Source organism: Sinohyriopsis cumingii, chromosome 6 (assembly GCF_028554795.1).
Source record: "Sinohyriopsis cumingii isolate HCF-2022 chromosome 6, ASM2855479v2, whole genome shotgun sequence".
Classification (NCBI taxonomy): domain Eukaryota; kingdom Metazoa; phylum Mollusca; class Bivalvia; order Unionida; family Unionidae; genus Sinohyriopsis; species Sinohyriopsis cumingii.
In genome coordinates, this window is record NC_142966.1 from 56,809,077 (window position 1) to 56,832,306 (window position 23,230).

General features: G+C 34.6%; 1 protein-coding gene across 1 annotated transcript; it reads right to left on the reverse strand.

Moving 5' to 3' along the window:
* Nucleotides 1-1,450: 1,450 nt before the first annotated feature.
* Nucleotides 1,451-22,423, reverse strand: LOC149797003 (uncharacterized). The gene is made up of 14 exons (XM_089960691.1): nt 22,274-22,423; nt 15,969-17,318; nt 14,048-14,134; nt 11,387-11,689; nt 10,008-10,100; nt 8,030-8,152; nt 7,329-7,496; nt 6,665-6,754; nt 5,993-6,139; nt 5,271-5,541; nt 4,941-5,008; nt 3,567-3,674; nt 3,191-3,443; nt 1,451-2,385 (listed from the first exon to the last, which is right to left on the reverse strand). The coding sequence occupies exons 1-14, from the start codon at nt 22,421-22,423 to the stop codon at nt 2,099-2,101; spliced, it is 3,498 nt and encodes a 1,165-aa protein (XP_089816817.1). The 3' UTR covers nt 1,451-2,098.
* Between the last annotated feature and the right edge of the window lie 807 nt (nt 22,424-23,230).

Here is a 23,230-nt window from a genome sequence, read left to right on the forward strand (position 1 = left end):
TCTAGCAATGAAGATCACATAACCGTGATAGTAATATAAGTTTATTGTTAGGGCAGTATCTACCTTGTAGAAGACTTATCACTGTGATCGTATGTGCTATACTGTTGCTACCGTTTATTTGTTTTCTCTGTCCCTTTATGTCTCTCTAGATTTGTGCTAAATACATTTTCCGTTACTGTTTTACCTCTTTCATGCTAAAATGTGCGTTTTCCGCCACGTCTGTCCCATTTTGGAAAATCCATTTCTGCGATAAACTGAAAGTTAGATCCCATTTGCGCGTGATATAGTCATATTAAGTGACAAGCTTTAGTTTGCTTATCTCTAGCACAAATACCATTTATTTTCATGATCAAAAGGGAACCATACAATCATATTAGATATATGATGCATATACTCATCGCTTTTCTTTGTTTCCTTATATCTTGGTTTGCTTTTTTATATTAGGTAACTTATTAATACCTTCCCAACACGATACGCTTAAGCTATAACCCTACACTTTGATGACAAATCTGAATTTGTATACGTCTGGCTGTGTGATTTGGATTTATATCGTACCTTTAGCACTATTTCAAGTCATATCTCTACGATGTCTGCAGTGCGACAGTTTATAAAGATGTCTAGCACGAGGGCATCATGCAGCATATATGTAGCATCATGTTCAACGCTGTAACATTATCCTGACACCTGGCCGACCAGTTCAAACATCAGCCACTTAGTACCATTTTTAGAAGTCTTTGGTTCAAGCCCGAGACCTCCCTCATACGAGGCGGACGATCTAACAACACTAGACCACATGCGCGCTCTTTTTATGCATAAGAAGTTTGTTAATTCCAAATGTTTGTCACAAGACATGCATTCGCTTTAATACACACTCAATATATATCCTAACATCATCAGTCCATATCCTTATGAACCGTATCAAAGTTATTGGCTCAAATGTTTACTTTAAAACACAGGTTTCTATTGGCATTACCACGCTGTAAATGCATATACCTTTTGAGATGGAACGTCTGAGGGCGAAAGAAAACATCACATCTCATTTCACGAAAAATGTATACGGATGGCGCAAATTGATACAGGATTGAATCAGCTTAATTTATTAAACATTGTTTTTATTTATTATTTCATACTACATAAGCTTGAAGTCATATATGTGAATTTCTCACTAGATTGTGGTTTTAAAGCTGTGTTTCAGTTGTTCTAAATATTGGCACAGAAGCTTACACCCTTGGAGATGGATGGAGCCTCTGCTGAGAAAGAAATTCCTTTCATACAGTAGTCTGTCACATGATTTTTATACAACAATGTGGATGCAAAGTAATCTGACTTGAGTGCATGTTTGCATGATAAAAGGTATCAAAATGAATGATATGTCTCAGTCAGAACCTAACAATGCATTATAGAATAGATCGATGAACCTCGAGTCTTAACAGAACATGATTGTAACAAGTTTATCAAAATTCACTTTGTTTAATTCGTTAAATCCATTCCTTTGAGTCAAATATATCTTCTTAACTTTGTCTCATCATTGTTCTTCAGTATCTAATATTACATGCACACACTATATACATACGATTAAACATACAAACTTCAACGGAGACGGGGATTACAAAAGAAACTAGTCAGCACACTCCGTTCAACAATATGAGAAATATTTTCAGACTGATATGTACTTAAGATCCTGTCTCAAAATTTAGCATGAGCAAAAGTGTTAATTACGGGTGAAAACTAATATAAATAGGTACAATTTAAATATTAAAAGAAAGAGACACGGAAGAGAGTATGGAAAACAAAGGAAGTAGAAAATAAACCAGCGTTCAATCTTGAATTTTGCTTCCTTTATCTACACCCTTTATCTTCCATTAAACTATAAGCAGTCATGCTTTATTTGCAGTGAACTGTGCAGATCATAGTATTATAATAATCCGAATTTCGCATCAGACATTTAAAATGAAGCTGAGTGCATCATACGTTCAACATAATGTCCAACTTGTCATAGAATTATAGCTAATTCAGAATCAATGGTCGTAAATTTAAGTCCAGCTTTCACTCGTATTTATATATAAGTTGCATCCAAAGTAACTCTCATTTTACTTTTTCAGATCCATTGGATGCTATATTTCCTTGATTGTTTCTCACTGGGAACGGAACCCGTTAAAGTAACTGGCGTGGTATGTGGTCTTATATTAGGTATGAAGCTGGATATGGAGATTGTGTCCTCGCAAAACAACGTCTGTGCACGTGACTTGCGGAAGCCATATTGAATGAGTGCTGGTCTGGGTGGAAGAGGTCCTGTTTCCTCCCAGAAATCGGCTCGCTCCATCAAGAAATCTCGCCCATGCTCTGCTATACCCCTTGTTATCACCAACGTATCACTTTTGGGTTCTGAATGAAAGAAAATAAATGGAATAATTGACAAATTTGTTTTACTGATACCAATACAAAAATATAGTGTCATCATTTTGTGTATCTTATGAAGGAATAAATGTATCAATGATAAATATAGCTCATGATGCCTACCTCTTAGTTAAAATTATATATATATATATATATATATATATATATATATATATATATATATATATATATATATATATATATATATATATATATATATGTGTGTGTGTGTGTGTGTGTGTGATCGAACCCTAATTCTGTATCAACATGGGGGGGTGAACAGTTCTTGATATTTCCAGGCGATGGATAGTTACTCACATAATTAACAATGAAGACCTATACAACAGTTATTATGATTTTATGAAGCGGACAAATGTAATTTTATCTTTTCAATAAAATATGAATTTGCTAACGTTTCATCAGGTTTATCTATTCATATGTTGAAATATTGAAGTATTAAAATATTGATTTTATGCAATTAAAATCGCACACAAATTAGCAGTTGTGGAGAAAACTAACGATTTAGAGAGATGTAGAAATAAGAAATGTTAAAAGAATATGTTTGACGTGGCCTTTTGCCAAGAATATATTTTCTCCTCCTGTTTGTGTAGGTTCTCTCAATATTCAAAGTCATTAAGTATATTGATCGATTAAGATATTACAGTGAAGAAGATAATCTGTGAGAGAATCCATTATAGCTTAACATATCATACTGATAACATGAATTGGTAAACAAAGCGTAATCTGAGTATTGATTAGAAGGTGTAACACTAAAATCACGGATTCATTTTACCTGTTGTTTCTATCAAATGGTCGAGGTATTTTTTGTCGCTGAATAACTCCTCTAGCAAACTTCTGAGCCTATAATCGGCACTGGGCCGAGTGGAGTTGAGTTTATACGTGTCACCTCTATATTTCAGAAGTCTTTTATCAGATTCCATGATGTGGCTGTGATTATGTTGTAAGCGTATAGAGGCAGATGATGGGTGTGACAAGGAAGCTCCATATCCGCCAGTCTGGTGGCCCCAACTAGATGCTGTACTGGACTGGTGAAAGTAATTGAAATTTTAATTATTAAACCTTCAGCAAAATGTTACTGTATAAGCGTGGCTGCATATATGCATGTACACAAACAGCAAACAATCAAACACAGAAGTATACATATATACCTTTAAGTCCGGGCAACCTTTCTCACGAACAATTAGCCGCCCGTCATCACTCAGGTACGTGCTGCTTCTGTCGTATGTGTCTGTCTGCAGTTGTTGCAGGTAACAGTTCTAAATAGAAAATAGCGTCCATTAAAGTGGGATCGCATCCAAAAACGAAATGCGATGGAACCCATCATAAATATATGTGTGCCCTCCCCATCTCCTTACATACTCACTGTTCTTCCCACTCTAGGTTAGGACAAGCTTTGAGAACTCGAAATGTTCGTTATCATCAACTCATCGCTGTTTTGAACGCTAAAACAAAATGCAATAACCATACCCCAAGCTGCCTAAATGAAGTTTATAATTATTAAGACTCAATGAGCTTACACTATGCAACAGAAAGAAACAAAACTAACACGTTTTGTAAACATTATCATATAGTTTAATTCTCATAATCATAAGACGACAATTTAAGAGGAACTTAAATTATGATGAATTAAATCCAAAACTATCCCAAATGTTCTTTCAAAAATCAAAACGAAAAGAACTGCGTTCTACAGTGATGTACCAAACGTTAAAGACATAATACAGATATAAATAACATGAAACAAAAGAGATTTCATATAACATATAACATTGCGATTTGAAACTCTCTCACCTACGATGGGTCTGCATCCAAGCTTTAGTACTATCACCTTTGTATCCTCTTGAAGCATCACATGAAGTATGATAACTCTCCCATTTTCGATGAAACAGAGCTCGGTTTACAAAGAAAAGTCCATGGTAGCAATGAAAATATTACTTTTGTCCCCCAACCAACCCACCCCTGAGGACTGCATCCAATTACAATATATTAGTTGTCATTTACTTCATCTGTATACAACATCATGCTGATCTGAGCCTATTACGTTAATCACTGCAGATGTAGTTCTTGCCTCAAGGTAATCATTCGCAAAAACGATTTAGGGATGGAAATGATCGATGACAGTAAATCCGAGAACATGTTAATATAATCAAAGCACAATTGCATGAAAGATGCTTTATTTCAGTTGTTGTGTGTATGTTAATCAATATTATAAAAAAAACGATTAATTTGAGTGTTTTCCTATATTGATAATAAGCCTTGTAGAAGGGTTGCGGGTGTCATTAATCTCACGCACTGTAGCATAATGATAAGGGTGTTGTAAACTGTACATTCCTAATATAAACATGACTTTTTCTGCGATAGAATAGAAATATAAATGCCTATTTTCATACGTTTGTACAAAACGTTAGCATTAAAAACATTTGCTCTACTTTAGGTCCATTATTTTGTAACTTCGTGTAGAAAAATGTGGGACGTGTGCTTACACCATGGACTTTATACCAATTAATGAAAGCTAATTGACATACCTCATCAAAGTCTTCCATTTCATCAGCAGCGTAGTCATGTGTGCCATAAAATGCATGATGTCCAGCTCCTGTGATGTAAACCAATATGAATGAACATTCAAATATGTCCAATATTAATCAAACATTTCATTATTTATCCCATATACTAAGGACATAAAGTCAAAAAAGTCGAATACGTTCGAAAACACTAGAAGCGACCAGTCAAAGTAACATAAGAAATTAATATTGTGGTCATTAAATAAAAAGAATTTCTTGCGTTTCCGCCGAATAAATCAAGAGAAGATTAATGACTATAAAGACCAGATTACAATAATGGTGATGGTTACTTACTCATATTGTGCTCATTCGTGCTCATCTTTTGTTCGTCTGCAATATGCAGAACTTTTCTGTCAGTTTGCAGCCCCTGTTCAAACACACTCTGTTGTTCCATATCCAGTGAAAGTTCGCCTATTGATCTGCGATAAGGACCTCCAGCCTGCTTTCCTGGGAAGCTGAGTGATGTACCTGATGACCACGTAGGACTCTGCTGTCTGTACACTCTGACCAATGGGTTCAACAGAAAACGTCCTCCGCCAAGTATGCTTCTTTTATCAGTTTCCATCTTTGGTTGTAATTAAAATTATACTATTAATCGTTCACGATTGCTTGTGTATTTCTCAATTGGTATATGCTATTCTCTAACACACATATTATGTTTAACCATTGTGAACCTAGGGTTTTGAGTTCCTCTTGAAATAGCCAGGCTGCAATGTCTCATTGCCAAGAATGCATACACTAAATTATAACTGGTTACCTGTCTGAAATTTCTGGATATTTCCGCATTGAAAGTAAATAAACATATTTACTTCTCCTCGTGACAGTCTTGTTTTTTCCTGGAGTGTAAATGACACTTCAAGAATCATCAGTAAATAATCTACTTGCTAGTATTCTATTAGTTTTTTTTACTTTCTTTGGGGGCTGATAATTTGTTTTCTTTCTAATAAGAGAGCTCTACCTGACACAAGATATGACATATTTGTATATGTTATGCAAACTTACAACTGGGCACATACCGTATTGGAATCCATTTGTACCCAGCCATGCTTCATCGTACAGCCCAATGGCAAATTGTTTGGTGCAGCCTCTCCTCTTTCCCTTGATCTTGTAAATAATCTGTCTCGCAACTTTCTCCTCATGGCCGATGTTATGTCCCTCTGACCCTTCAATGCGATTTTAACAATGATAACGTATTCTCTTGGGTATGTGGAGGTTCAGTACTTAGTATATGATTATTAAATAATATCTCCTTCCAATATCATCTATTATTCATGATTCAGAGTACCTCTAATTGTAGATAACAAAATAAATAAACAACATAAGCTATTACATTGTCCTACCAGATACCCATAAAAGTTGTTTATATCCAACCAAGACCTGTGATGTTTTATGCTCATGCGCATATGTACCCTTTCCACTACCTTTACACAACAATTATGTATCTATCATGTAAAAAATGTAGGTTACGCTGTATTTAAAACCTGACTTACCACATACACTTTCCTGAACATAGTATATGGTTGTAACCAAAACAAGCTTTAATGAGTTTATTCTAAATTATAACCAGTTCAAGATATAATTTCTAGTCTGAGCTATAAACTTTGAAAATTTTCCATGAAATCAGTGCTGACATTTAAAGAATTATTGGTTAGTAAATATGGATAAATGCCTGTGTAATTATTGTTTACCCTCGTCCTCAATTCAGGTAATTCTGAACCGTCCATTGACATGGCCTCCCCTTCCTCTGGAACGTCAAAAACAACTGTTTTTGCTGTCATCTGCGTAAATATAAACATAGTATGGTCCTTTTCGAAGATATATATTTTAATTGTATCGATACATGCCTAACAGTCAATTACAATGTACAGCTATTAATTTTCCTATTCAATGTTTTATGTGTTTGGTATCAGACTTGAGTCCAACATGGATTCCACACAACTATGATTGAACGAAGTCAATCATAAGCAGAGTTGATGATGCAACTGGACAGCGAAACAATTATATCATTAGCATTATAAATCATGAATAATGACTGAAGTCTGCTACATTGTTTCTAACACGTCAATAATAATGTAGTAATTTTATTGCGTGTAAGATTTGCAAGAGATCAATATTTGCAGAACAAGAATTTTTATCATTTATTCATAATATTGTCAACCGAGATGCTAATAATTTGAAAGGAACATATCACTCGCCCGCTCATTCTCTCATCACCTACATCAATAACCTGCAATCTTTGACAACAAATTCAGCAATATACTTTCGAAAAAGACCTTTTGGAGCTCAACAGACACATCTATCCTTGAATTTGATGGATATTGCAGTATTCTGCATTTTCATTCAAAAACTTACTGCGTCTTCCTTCTTGAGATCGCGAGCAGAGGGTACTCTTAAATATTGCCTCGAAGACGATGTCCGTTTACCGCTAATATTGTTGTAGTCAGTGCTGTCATCCAACGTTGCTAATTCTGCCTCCTCTTCTCCCCACTCAGTGGGTCCAAACGGATCATCGTAATAACCCTAACATAACAAACATCACGTGTTTATTTATATCTGCACTGACACCACAACCACGCAAAAGCCTCCACTGTTTTACAGACAAATCTACATTGTTTTCCTTACTCATAAAATACTGTAATCAAGTGAAAGACTCCAGAATGAATCAATACTTAGGAATGTACTATGGATAGGTAGCACATACATGGTAGGAAAAAATAAAACTTTGCCATTTTGAGCAATGTCTTAATCATAATCCTTGTACTGGAGAACGTACTTGAGATATATGCAGTACATTGTTAAAGTCATTATTATCGGCTGATAAAATTGTAAGGTTTGTTGTTATCGGCTTACATAAGTTTATGATTTGCTCTAGCATTTCCTTTCTGTGTAACACCACTTTCCTTTGAGTATGTTCGCAGCCCGCGCTGCTATTAGATAAAACGAAATTACCTTGTATTATACCAACTGAGTTTTAATCGGACGTTTAATGATAATATTTAATCTATGTTGAAAGTGATCAGTAGGTTATCAATTAGTGAATATTGAACACTTACTCCGATTGGTCGTCCTCGCTTGTTCCTTTTAAGTCGTGGAACTCTGAATAATCGACCTCTCTGACTCCGTGATCTTACTGTGCCAGTGTGTGGATTAAACACAGCAGATTCGTCGGGTTCTGTCTGTATTAAAATTGAGAGAAAAAGCAAATATGATGTTTTAGTTTAGAGTGTGTCTTGTTTATTGTGTGTGTTTAAGTTAGCTTTATTAATTTTAGCCATATCTTCATCATGTCTGCAGTGTGGCGGTATATAGTTATGTATATCACTGGGGCAACATACCGCATACGAGTAGATTATGTTTTACCCAGTCACATTATAGAGTCACCAAACTCACCAGTTAAAACACTAGTCTTAATGCTGAGGAGTCATAAAACGTGAACACTACAGAAGCAAATGCCAGCAAAGAGATAGTTTCATTTAAATGTAATGCATAAGATTTTAATACATATAAGCTGCTTGAAGAGATTAAAACTGCAGACTGTTTATAAGAGAAGTATTCATAAAATACGTCGCATATGATTGATTTTATAATATTGAATTTGAAATTACATCTTGTAGACAGTCTGCACTAAAACCATAAAGTGGACCTACTCTACTTGGGATTAAATATTAACTTTATTTTTTCCTTTGTGAAATCATACGTACAAGAAAACAAAAGCCTGTCCCTTATTTAAGGTTCTTGTATTAAACGATATTTATGAGACAGTTGGCAGTTTTTAAACTGAATATTAAAAATTCAGATCTTAAGAAGAAAGCAAAATCATTCCCTTACTGAGGTATGTCCCACTAATGTTGGCTCGAATACAACCCGTGATCCCTCTTCCAACAGATAGACACAGTCTGTTGTCATTCATAAAGTATGCATCCATTTATTTTGCAGATCAAACAATCGTGTACAAAATGATGTCAACACTAGTTTATCATATTTAAGTAAATAAATATAAATGTTTTAAATCATGGTTTCTCAGCATCTCCTATATTATCTAATGTTTAAACAGTCTCTCTCAAAATAATTTTCATTGTACGCAAAATTGAAGATTTGACACTTGAGTTTAATGCAAATATGCAATAATGAATGGTTTCACAATAAATTAATTTTGATGCCTTTTAAACTTATACCATGTTTATCTCATTGTTATCCATTACACCTTCAGTCTTAAACAATAAATGGTATTCAGATCGTCAGCATCATCGATCTTATCACAAAATAACACGACAGTTTGAAATTGAATCTTAGTAAAGTTTATAATTGGTTTATGAGCGCTCGAACAACAAGGGGTATGAAATAATCAAGTTAAATAATTTCATCAATGTTTATATGATAACAAATAACGGATAGCTTTAGAAACAATTTGAAAGTTAGGTACATGAGCTTTCAAAATTGTAGGTAAAATGATTACGGGATTATTAAGTTCTCTGTTATTTTTCCTTCTTCATTTCTCTCAAACTCGGACCCAAGATTTTCCAGTTCATTGAACAGACTCTTAGAGGTGGATTTTTGCTGGCCATTTCTAAATTTAACATCTAAATATGTCCCATCTACTTCCTCCGCTCCACTGTTTGTCTCTGTTGAGAATGATTTATAAGACTCTTCCTAAACTTTCCTAGTCCTCTTTTGATCCATTCTATTTTTTTTTTCGTCTTAACTCCTTAATACTAATAAAAGGCAGATCGTTTTTACTACTGTCTATAACATCTAGGTCATTGAGTGTACCATGAAGACCTCCGTATGACTGAACTGTGCTCTTCCTGCTCTTGTCATGTTTACCTAATTCATTTTTGTTCAATTTCGCTTTTAATATATCTTTCTTATGGGAGGTGTAATGTATCTCTTTTATATGTATCGAGTCATCATTGTCAGAATCAGACGGAACTCCTTTTCTCTCATTGTGGCAGTGCTGATGGCACCATATGACTCATGTCTATGTATTAAGTCACCGTGGCTAATATATGAGCGGAAGTGGGTGTTCCTTACCTTTTTTATATCTGTCGAATCTGGCCATAAATCGATCTTTTCATCAACCAGTAGGCCTTTCGCTGTCGATATCCTCATCGTGTACTGGCCATTCTAAGAAAGCAATACAGTACATGTTGCAAATTGTAGTCTGGAGTAAGATGATGTTTTCTTTTATAGAACGTTTATGAAGTCAATTCTTTCAGCTCTTAGCAAATGTTGACTTCGGTCGATTCTTGGTGTTTTGTATTTTAGTATTCAGTCAAGTATGACTGTATTGTATGATACTTTATTTTCCTTTAAATATATAAGACAAATTTATGATTGAATATAGCTAAGTTGCTATTTCTCAATATATTATGGATTTTGACTCTCTTGTGAGACACTCGTGTACATTGACCATCTTAAATTAGCTGATCCGGAGCGTGCACCTACCTAAAATAGGATTAAAAAAAGCCAATGTGCAGAATCGGTCCCTTCACTAAGGAAACTTTACAGTGCATCTGAAATGTGCGTTTCGTTTTGTTTCATGTAATAATAACATAATAACATACAAGTCTGGTTTTATTTTATTTTCGTTTTAGTGTTTTGCTTTTTCTTTTATATGATTAAATACATTCGTTCAATCACCTAGGATAAAATCTTTACCCTCACTGGTTTCAGACTTCAACAACACCCGAGCAATTCGGCGAACATTGATACCAGGTATATATATATATATATATATATATATATATATATATATATATATATATATATATATATATATATATATATATATATATATATATATATATATATATATATATATATATATATATATATATATATATATATATATATATATATATATATTCAATGATTATAGGGGGAAGTGACAAATGCATATAATAGCAAATAGTCGACGTCGAGATTTTTATTTCCATTTGAACTCCCAACAGACAATATTATTTCAATGTAGTATAGCACAGTTAGATATGATAATGGTCAAATTTTGTACAATATAGTTTTAATCAGTATGTATTTTTCCTTTGAAAATATGTTTATAAAATGACTCCCATTAAATATTGCTTAGTAAAAGTCATTTCATTAAAAGGTGCAGTTGTTGAATTGGCAAGTGCATATTTACATAGACCGTTGTAAGCACCCAGCAACGTCAGAAACAGATCGGAAAAGCTACAATGATATAATACAAAAGGTAACACGTATGAAACACAAAAGAAATTGATAAAAGTTCTAAAACCTAAGTTTCCCGAATAATGATCTTGTGTAAGAGAGATATTTTGATTACAATCATGTTACTCTGTGTTAACTGGCAATGAGTAAATAAAGGTAATGGAAACGATCATGAATCAAAATGCACTGACGTAGTTTGAAGTAATACGTACAAAATAACTGACCTTGTCTTTGGATTCTCCATCCGACCGATAATTGTCCTCTTCCAATACATGCTCTATATGTTTCTTGTGTTTGTACTGTTTTGTAAATGGGGCTATCGCGGCGCCACCTATCCTGCGACCTTCCTCATAATTGAAAGACTGTCTCTCGCTGCCGTCTCTTTTCTTTTCATCTGTGTCTATTCTGTATTTCCTTTTTATTTCTCCACGCTTCATGTGCTTCTTGTCCTTGTTGTGTCCATTGCCTTGTCGTTTTCTCTCTTCTTCTTCTCTCGACACCAATATTGTCGTGTGAGATCCCTTTGGCTGCAAGGTTTGAAGAAAGAGAGTTGATTATCTAAAGCGACCACATATACAGTATACAGCGAGTGAGCTCCATCACATGTTTCTTTACGTGCAGACCTTAAAAAATCTCAGAAAAAGACAACTTGCTTGGTCAACCATCATTTACGCTTTCTAACTGAAAGCAACCCTCATAGGTATATTGCGAAGAGTAGCGCAAGGTATTGTGATACAGTATTATATTCATATTTGTACCAGTATGCTTCTTACACTTAATGAAGAAGGTGTTACTATTTTTGTCATATAAATTTCCAAATATAGATTGCTTCTGTATTTATTATCTTGCTTAAACAAATGAACAAATAAAAAAGCTTTTTCTATTTCAGGGTTTGGTGAAAATAATTTTGTTTTGCTCGGTTCATTGGGGCAAATTATGTTCTTGATAATGCCATAATACGTTTTAATAGCTTTCCGACTGTTGGTCTGAATTGTATGCAATTTACAACTACTACCATTATATAAAATAGCATAATAATTTCCAAAATCACAGAAAGAATTTCAATGGATAAAAATGTTCAAGTATTCCTTAGAGATTGAGTATGTTGCGATTTTCACACATTTTGTCCTAGGCAGTGTAACGTGCAGAATGCTTTTTTCATGAAAAGCTAAGTATTAACAGCAGTAATATTATGCATAATTTCGCAATCTTTAGAAAATGTAGCCTCTCTCACCTTATATAATTACTTTTAGCATCTTGATTTATACATATATGACGCTAAAAAAATCTTCTTAAAATTGTTCTCAACTTTAAGGAACAAGTAAATTCAAATTTCTTCAAAAAAAACGACACAATAAGTTACCTTCACTGTTCCCTCGTCACCAGGTTTCTTCCATACATATATATCAAGCTGATTTTATTTATTGCTAAGAAACAATTGAATGTTAAATCACTTATAAATTCCTATTAAGAAAAATGGTAAAATCAAAGACACCTTTAGTTTGTACTCCACAACATAGCCAAGTATACCTGATATGTTTAACTTTAGAACCTATTAAGCTGAATGATTTAAAGCCGACTTTGCCCATCCAAACCAAAATAGGTGTGTACATTGTTGATGCACACGAATAAAATATTTGCCTGTGTAGCTTTCTTTACTATGATCTTCAGTTTGTTCTGTTCTGGAATAAGCTTTTCTTCATCTGAGGTACTAGCTATTCCATCGCTCTCCTCTCGACCTTCCTATATGAAGAAGGTTGCATTGCCATGAACAGCATATACAACTATCTGTCGTCGCATAAGCAATAGACAGTATGGATCCACACAGTTCGATTTATATCATAAAAACCTAATATGCCAACCCATCACAACATAATAGGGTCTACTCGTTTTGCAATGTGTTGCATGTTATGCAAGAACAAATGCAGAATATAAATGAATTAATCATGATGATCTTCGTTACTTTTATTGAATTGGTGGTTGACTTACTTTTATATTAAACCTTTTTCTTGTTGCAATTTATTGCAGTCTTACAATCAAATTAACGGTCTAAAATATGACGATGAAAGTACTTTTTGCGATTGAAGTAATTGGCTAATGTGCGCTATTCAAAATAGATAATTACACTATAAAACACAATTTTTGTTCATGGATAGTAAAAGTTATTTTATAATTGCTTATACCTCAAAAGTATAGAAAATAGCTATTACTCCATACAAACATTACTTTTTTGACTAGTTCAGTGATATTTAGAAATGTACCTAATTTCAATGACAAAACGGGTGCATTTGTGTATTTTCGTTCAGATAAAGTCAGATAAAAGCAACATATGAATAATCAAAATTAACAAGTATTGATACTAAAGTAATACTAAAATGACCACAAAAGATTTAGAAGTGAGTGTATTTCGAGATTTACGATTATACTGTAAATCACTTTCACGAATCGGCCCGCAAATGTAGTCTCCTGTCTTCTTCTCGTTATGCTCGCACGGTGTTATATTTCCGTTGTTTGTGTTAGGAATACATTTAAGTTCTATACACAATATAAATATTACATTATTTAATGAACTACGTTGTATTACTTAAAACTAGAGATAAAACAATGCTTTGTTGTGTGAACAAATGCAAAAATGTGCCACAACACACCAAAAAGCAAACAGATTTTCAATTGTAGTAGTCAAGCTGTTATAAATGTTCAGTGGATACTATCTTAAGAGTATAGGACAAAGTTATATAAATACTGTTTGATATGAGAGACATGTATGCGTTTAATGTCCATACTTTAGAAATGCACAAAACCGATAGAAATCTTATCTGGCTCATGGTATTTATCTAACTTATTGTAAGACTTTCTGATCAGCTTTGTCTGACAAACAATCTTACAAGATTTGCATTTGCATCTTTCTCTTTCTCCTCTTCTTTGTATCCAGTCTTTGTTTCATCGTGTTCTTTTGAGTCATCACTGTCGACCTAGAGTATTAGATATATGCAACATTAATATTTAGCAATAATAAACCGCATATGGGAGAATTGATCAGTGAAAGTGTGCCCTTAAATAATGTACGTAAATAAGGAAAACATCAATTGTAACATATTGTTCAGCAGATAAAGCTATAGTCATTTAATAATTTTAGAAATAACTTCAATGTGCATCAACATCTTATAAACAAATGACCATTTTCTTGGTACAGTTATCAGTGAAATAGAATATGAAACTTGAAAACTGTAAATTAAGAAATAAAACAAGGATACATGTCAACAAATACTTTATAAAAAGATGTGAGGTTAAAGGACGCAGTCTTTGTGGTAGAAACAGCGTGATATTCAACAGAGTTCATACAAAAATATATGTATTATCTCAATATAAAATGTCCTATCAATTGCAGGGCATCAGTATGTATCTACTTCTGACATAGTATCTTATTTTAATGTATAATATGTTAAATGTCACTCGATTTGAAACGTTAAACAGCTCTGTATGATTACTAGAGGATACAATGTACACGTATTTTATGGGCTGATAGCATCACAAATATTTTAAAATTAGGTGCAGACGTACCAACGTTCATCATCTACATCTCCTAACGAATAATAATAATAACAACAACAACAACAACAATAATAATAATAATAATAATAATAATAATAATATGGTTAGCTTCACGACTGAATTTTGCTTGTTTTATACGATTTTTCCATACAAGTTTAATGTCACATTTTGCAAATGTTTTAATTTTTGCATAATTTTTCACATTTTAGTGTTTTGGGAGAACGTTAGAAATCTAGGATATAAAGCATCGATATAAACATAATCATGTAACGCCAAATATTCACTATTTCATATGACGTACTAAGATGAGTTTTAACAACAGGAAAGGTCATCTGTCTTAAATAAGCTTGTCTACTACTTTTAGATCATAGTAAACTCAGTAGAAAATACAATATTAGTTCTCCGCGAATACTAGTTAGCTATCACAGTTTTATTTTATGATTCTCAATAGTTTGTTTTATTTTATGATTCTCAATAGTTTGTTTACACGTATGGTTATTTAATCTCATGTTTGTTTTCACAGTTTTTACTTTCAATATGTTATGCGCATGGAACCGTATAGATAGCACTTCAATGGCTGGTCATTCTTGAAAGCGTGAACGAATCTTACTATTGTAACTAAAACGGTCCAAGCATATGTGATGTTAATATGCAGTTATGTCTGTATTTTGCTGAAGGGAAACTAAATCTAGATGGGCCCCAGTCTTAGATCTTTCTGCCGTTTCGTTGACTGTTTGATATTTTCAATTCATGGATCGTTAGGTGTTTTTCCCTCTTTCCCTTTCTATCTTGACTGAAAAATAGTGAATCAGATCGTTCTCTTTTCTCTAATAATTTACATGTATTAGACGCTTAAAACGGTATACGTTTTAAACAATAATGCAACTAACTAAATGAATTTGTCACCTCTGCTGAGAATGCAAGTGCATTTGAACTTAGCCCTAAAGCCTACACCACTCCACCCTAATCCACCCCAAAACATCAGTAAAGGGAGACACTCCGGAGTTAATGTAACCGTATCTATTTGTAACACTCCTTTATTTCTCATCGAATAAGATAGCATTGTGTCCAGTGCCTTGGAGCATAATGCTGCATGTAAAATATAAACTAATACATTAAACACTTCATTATTTCGTAATTTTAGAAAATATTTAAAGAAAAACTAGGGACAGAAAAAAATAAGTCCTTGGTGATTCTTATGTCATTTTATAGCATTTAATCCGCTATTCAGTAATGTATAGGTAATACGCTTACTTGAGAAAGAATAGCATTGTCCTCTCCATCTTTCTCCTTAGCTGCTTCATTCAGTCTTGGATACATCACGCCATATATACCTGCGTCAACACTTTTTGCGTTTTCTGGATAGTTTTGTTCTATTTTTGTACTGTGTGTATCGGAAATGTAATCTGTCTCATCCCGCCTATGATCTTTCTTTCCCCATGAATATCCAGAAGCGTCACTATGGCTAGATCCTTCATTGTCATGATTTTCTAAATAATTATTTTCTTTCTGGTTTTTGCTGCGGATCGGATATGCAACCTGAGTAATTTCACTACCTTGAATCAATTCTTTATCCACTGGAGAAGCTTTCATATCTGAACCATTGTTTTCACAATCATAACGGGTTCTCCTTAAGCTTTCGTCCTCTTTATCATTCTGCACGTTTTCATCAGTATTCGAAACAGGTGTATGCATAGCTCGGTTTTTCAGCAGTCGCGAACCATCGTTAAGGTTAAGGTCTTTATCATTGCTAATTTTACCTTCCTCCCTACGTTCCTCTTCGACGATACCGAACGTTGTTTCACACTCGGCTTCGTTTACACCTTCGTTAACTTCATCTGATATTCTTCGTTTTTTACTTGGATCTGTTATATTGGCAGCTGAATAATTAGCATTATCCCTGTAAAATATACCAATAATACCTTTTTCACTTCCCAAATGAATTCCTTCGACACCCTCCTTCCCATCCTTTTCAGCTGTATTTGTCACACTCAAGTCACTATCATGGTTTCTTTGTTTATCTAAATCATTTACTTGTGCATGTTCCCTCCAATCATGATTGGAAACCGGAGGCAAATTATTTCTCATATCACACACATTAATAGTATCCTCCTGTTTCCCATCAGTATATTTTATATGTTTAACTTTCTCTTCCTTTTGATCGTCTGTGGGTTCACCGCTTGGGTCACTTTCTTTAGAAAACTTATCTGTTTCACCACCTATTTTGGTTTCAAGTTCGACAGATTGTTCTCGCTTCAATTTGAAAGTAGATTTAGCCTGTTCATTTTCTTCTTTCTGACTGACTCGTTTTGCATTTACAATAGTTTCTGAATCACTTTCTGCGTCAGTTCCATCTTTGTCTCCTGGAAGTATGCTCTCAGTTTGACTTTGAATACTTGCTCTACTTCCGCGGTCAGTACCTTTTACAATAATTACTTGACTGACCCTGTTGTGCTGTTGGGCATTATTTTTGTTGACATCATTTTCAGATATTTCACTGATACGAATCGCTTTACTTTTATCTTGATGTTCTCTATCCACATTATAGTTATACTCCTGATGGCTCACACTAATTTCATTCGTTTTCTCCTCAGGCTCACTAACCTATATACACAAGCAAAGACATTAACCGTTAAGCAAATCAAGCAGAAGGTAGGTAAGTCAACGCAGATACAACATATTATAATTAACAAAATATATCTAGCAAGGAAAATCAGCAGAACGTCATTCATTCCGCAAAACCTAAATAAAACTATCCAGTATATGAGAGATATCATGAATAAGGCAGCTTGGATAAGAGAGTATGTCATGCATTGGACACCTTGGACACGATACCGATAAAACAGTACGGTAGCATGAACGTCATCATGAATCTTACAGCTTAGACATTATATGGATACAAACTCATCTGTAGCATAAAGGATGTCATGAATTGGACACATTGGACAAGATAGGGATAAAAACTGTCCAGTAGCACGAAGGTTATCATCATCCGGACATACCGGACATGAAAGGGATAAAAACTACAGCATGAATTACATCATGAATATAACAGCTAAGACAAACTTGGGATAAACACCATCCAGTAGCATGAAGGATATAATGTATCAGACAGATTGGACATGTTATTGTTGTGATTTGGATTTTTAACGTAGCTTTAACAATTTTCAGTCATATCGCTACGATGTCTGCAATATGGCAGTTTATAGTGATGTCTATAACTGGGGCATCATGCCAAAGACATGTAGCATGATCTCCCACCCAGTCACATTATCCTGACACCAGGCCGAACAGTCCTAATACTAACCTATTCATGCTGAGCGCCAAGCGAGGCAGCTGTTAGTACCATTTTTATAAGTCTTTGGTTTGACTCGGCTGCGGATCGAACCCACCACCTCCCGCATCCGAGGCGGACGCTCTAACCACTAGGCCACCGGAGCGATAGCATGGACATGATAGAGAAAAAACTGTGCAGTAGCATGAATGTCATCATGAGTCTAGCAACTTCGACATTACATGGATACAAACTATCCACAAGCATAACCATTATCATGAATCGGATATATTTGATAAGATAGTGATAAATTTTGCAGCAGCATGAATTTGGCAGTTTGGATTGGATAGGGATAAAAATTGTCCAGTAGCATGAACGTCATCATTCATCGAATAGATATGACAAGATAGGTATAAAAGCGGCCCAGAAGCATGAATGTTATCATGTATCGAAAGCTTGGACACGATAAGGGTAACAACTGCTCAGAAGCATAGCGGTTATTATGAATGGGACAGCTTGGTAAAGATAGGGATAACAACTGTACAGTAGCGTGAACATCGTCATGAATCGGACTTGGACAGGACTGTGATACAAATTGCCCAGTATCATGAAGGATATCATGAACTGGACTTATTGGACAAGATAGGAATAAAAACTATCCAGTAGCACGAATCGTATAATCTTTCCAAAAGCTTGAATAAGATATGGATAAAATATGTGCAGTAGCATGAAGGATATCAGCAGTTTGTCAACTTTAGCAGAATAGGAATCAAAACTGTTCAATAGCATTAAGAATATAATGATTCGGACAGCCTGAACAATACAGTGCTAAAAACTATGCAGAAGCATACATGTTATCACGAATTGGACAGCTTGGACAAGAGACAGTAACAAAGCTGTCCATAATGAATGGTACAGCTTTGACAAGATGGGTATAAGAACTGTACTGTGGTATGAACGTTATCATTAAGAGGCTAATGTGGACAGCTTAGGCATAAAATATGTCCAGTAGCGTGAAGGCTAACATCAATCGAGCAGGCTGGACAAAATAGGTCTAATAACTTTGCAGTAGTGAGGAAGACACCATGAATATGATAGCTTGGACAAGTTAGGAATCAACCTATGAAATACCTCAGATAGCTTAAATTCATGTATTAGTATCCGTGCTTATTAAGTGAAAAGAACAACTCTGCATTAGTCAATCATCTCATGGGTAGGTGGACGGGCGAGGAATACATACAGAAATATTTATACGCAAATGGCTGCGTTAGTACGTTTTTCTTTAATATTTTAGTTTGAAAGAAACGAAGTACAGATCATAGTGCAAATAACCAGTTTTACATATCACAACATTTTATGTCATTAGACAGAGACAATTCCATCATGGTGCACTCGCACAATTTGCACGTGAATTCCTTTCATGAGACTGACATTTACAAATTGGACCAAACAAAATAAAACAGCATTTTAACACACACCTGCAAAATATTGGAAGCAAAAGGACACATTAGTTACTTATTTTATAGCACCTGCCTTATTTATACCTATATATAACGTTGGTGATTAAAAAATCAGCAGTAACTTACCTGTTGTTGATCATTCGATATAGATGTTTCATGTCGAATGATATCTGACATTCTCGATTGTTCTTAGATCACATACATGGTCTCATCACAATGACTTTTAAGATGACAAACTTACTCTTCAACCATCATGTTCATGGATTCACATAGCGTCCATAAAGGCTAGCCATTGTAAAAGTCTGCCATCCAAAGAGGTACTACTTTTAAATCACTACTGTATACAATAAGTTGATTATACCGGTAGTGAATACCAAACCGTAGTACAAGGACACACCATTATTCATTTACACATTTAAAAACCGATCGTTTATTAAACAAAATTCATTCATCACCCATATTCTATGGACTGTATGCTTCAATAGTTCAATAAACGTACAAAATGTACAATTACTGCCATATATTTCCGACCTTATGCAGAGAACCGTCCAATTATGCTCATGTAGGTGACACATTCTACTCAGAAAACTTAAACTATATATAAAACTATAAATAATACACGTTAGAAGCGGTAAGTCGGGTTGACATGCAGAAGTTATAACTGACATAATTTAGCATTAGCAGCCATTTATATACAGAGTAGATGCCTTTCATTAGAGGATAGAATATAAAGATATATATAAGAACAATTGTCCATTTAATGTTTAAAACGTATCATTAACTTCAAAAACAGGTATGTTGCATTATATCATTTGCAGTTTTAATTAAAACGTCAATGAAGACATTAACATACTCTGTTGTTTTAAAATATGAATATTACGGTTCCTTTTATTTCTTTTCAGGAAATGTTACCCTGACCACATCATTATGATACATTCAGGGACAAGTCTGAGAAAAGGGAGTCTAAACGTTTAAGACACATGATGCAATAAAAGCGAAAATTGGACTTATGAGGATAAACCAGTTTATATGGTTACAATGCTATCTCCATTCAAATGTGACACAATATATTTTCACTTAACAATAACATATAACAGGCATGAATACCAATAAACTCTTCCTCACAGAATCTTATGGAATTTTCGTGTACTTTACAGCCTTGGAAATTTGTATTTGAGTTTTGTTTTATTAACTGCAGTGGACAACTATGCAAGCTAAATTTTCTATTTATAATCGAGAGTATCGCTCCGCATACGTAACGATCTATCGTTGTGCATATATGGTTCTAAACTCTGAAGTAATTAGATTTTTACCTAGCCACATAATGATGATAAACGTATGGGGTCAAATGGGAAATCCTGTGTTAAATGCGTTCGTTCATTTAACATAAGCGTGGTATTATTTTTTGTCATAACTGTTTATAAGATACAACGGGAACTGTAATCGTAAAAGTTTTATTTACAATACAGCACACACCTTTAAAATTCTAAACACTACATATAATATGTAAACACACGCAACTACGCTCTAACACACTCTTTTCAATTACTATACAAACACAACCCTACAATCAAACCTAAAGGATATAACGTGTTATGTACATACTTTCAAACAAGCATACTTTCAAACAAGCATGTGTAAAACGTGTTTATAAATACACTAATATCCCCTTACATAGAATCATACACTAACACAAGACAAGATGTAAAGGGGGTTTTAACTTGTAATTGTCCGCAACATAGACATACCCAAGCATATGTATGTACAATCGATATACAAAACATAAACTTTATTTTGGCAAATATCTCATTTCTAGGGATTGTGATGGCTCTGAAAACTATAGTTGGAGTTTGGTAGACATAATTTAGCAACAACACCTACCTGGTCGAGATCTGAACCAATTCTACTTTAGCGTAACGATTAACTAAAAGGGAGGCTCATTAACTTCTTTCTCCAATACTCTGTCCTTTATTCTAGATCCCGTATGTGCTCTTGTTATCCCCTCTGTCACATTTTCCTTGCACTTTGATCCAATTTGCATTATGACGTTTTATTGCTTCTTCTTTGCCGAAATCGTTATGCCCTTTGTCTCCACGTTTTTCCCGGCTTCTCTTACAAACTCTTTGGCTAACTTTATTGAGATTATTTCCATTTCTCGATGGAGATTGTTGCGATAACACTCAGTCTTCTCTATAGGTTTTCCATTTTTCCATCACGTCTATAACATCTCACTTTACCTACACTCCTGTATTGGCTAATAATTCTTTTTGTCTAGCCAACGAACGGTAATAGCAAGACTCTGTTTGTCTTTCTGTCTAGAATTTATGTCATATGCGACCTTTCGGCCATATGCGACTAGTTAATATGCGCACGGCTTACTACTTAATTTCTCGTCTATGGGAACGAGACCCGAGTGGAGTCGCCAGGGGCCAATTGAGTCATATTCAAACGGCATTGATGCACGACCGTTCGAATTCTACCCAGTTTTACTATCACCGGGCGATATCTAGAGATCACTAATAAGTTGCATATTGGAATAGGACAATGATATAAATTGCAAACTACATTTATTTATTACATTCACAATTTATTGTTGTGCATGTATTGTACATCGTTTTACAAAACATAACCAATCCCTAAGTACCGGTATCATTTTTAATTTAGTATTAAGTAGTTAAATTCCTAAATGTATCATTACATATTTGAAGGTAGCTCAACAAATGCCAAATTTGTGATTGAAAGATTATTATCAAAATGGAGTTGTCAAAACGCGGGAATTATAATCCCATACAGTCAGGCAATTATGGAGTAGCCTGACGCAGTACCTTCTTCTGATACGTCATCTTGCATGCTGATCTAATTCCAGTCATCCTCTGTGATGCAGTCCCAAAACACTTCTTTTCTCCTCTGTTGTGGTATTCCCTATTCTTTGGTTTGGTATTCGCAGGTCCATAAAACTTCTTTTCTACGGTCATCTTTGATGGCCTGATACGTTCCTGGACAAGCGACAGAATGTTACCTCAGTATACGTTAATCCTCTCATTTGAATGGTACGGGAGTAGGTCGACTGTTATCTTTGTTGTACTGCTACTTAAACGCAGCTATACCTCTGACTTTCTTGTGTCAGATAGTTGGCTGGTCATTAGCTCCAAGTGACAACATGAGCCAGATACATCACCCACCCCTCTTCCAACCGAACTAGGCGGCTGGTGTCTGACTGAATGGTGGCCCGACAGGCGAACGCACAGCTCTATCTGATAGAGACTTGGAGACATTAATAGGTGTAATAAATAACACAAAATCAAGATAAATCACGCTGACGTAACAAAAACTAGGGTTTTCTTCATTCCCCCTCACAAGCTGTTATTATCATTAAGACATAAATTTATGACAGACAATGGTAGTTATTGTTTGTATATACACTGTATAGCCACAAGCACACACTATATCATTAAGTTAAAGGTGTAAGGTTTGCTGTAAAACAAAGACATACACCACAAAATACTTTTTTGTCAACTTCTGAACAGTATCTCTCTTTCCTAACATTTGGGTGGCCCTTTAAAGAACCGTTATGTCTAGTATACATTTTTCCCTGCAGCCTTTCCAGTTTTCCGCTGTTCTATGGTTTTTACAGTCTCTTGCAGTGTGTATGCCTCATTGAGTTCCATTTTGTGGTGGCTGTTGTGGGATGCGGTCAATAGCTGCCTCCTGTACTCTACGGCTAGTGCTGATGAGGGTGTGTATGTTCTCTAACCAGCGGTTCAGGATAGATTCGTTGTCTG

Bases quoted from the DNA above. Each gene is read 5' to 3' on its own strand.
- LOC149797003 (XM_089960691.1), bottom strand. From the start codon at position 22,423: ATGACCGTAGAAAAGAAGTTTTATGGACCTGCGAATACCAAACCAAAG. The intron at 6,140-6,664 runs GTAAACAATAAT...ATCGCATTGAAG, and splicing joins TACCTGAATTGAGGACGAGG to GGTCAGAGGGACATAACATC. The intron at 3,675-4,940 runs GTATGTCAATTA...TTTTCTATTTAG, and splicing joins AAATGGAAGACTTTGATGAG to AACTGTTACCTGCAACAACT.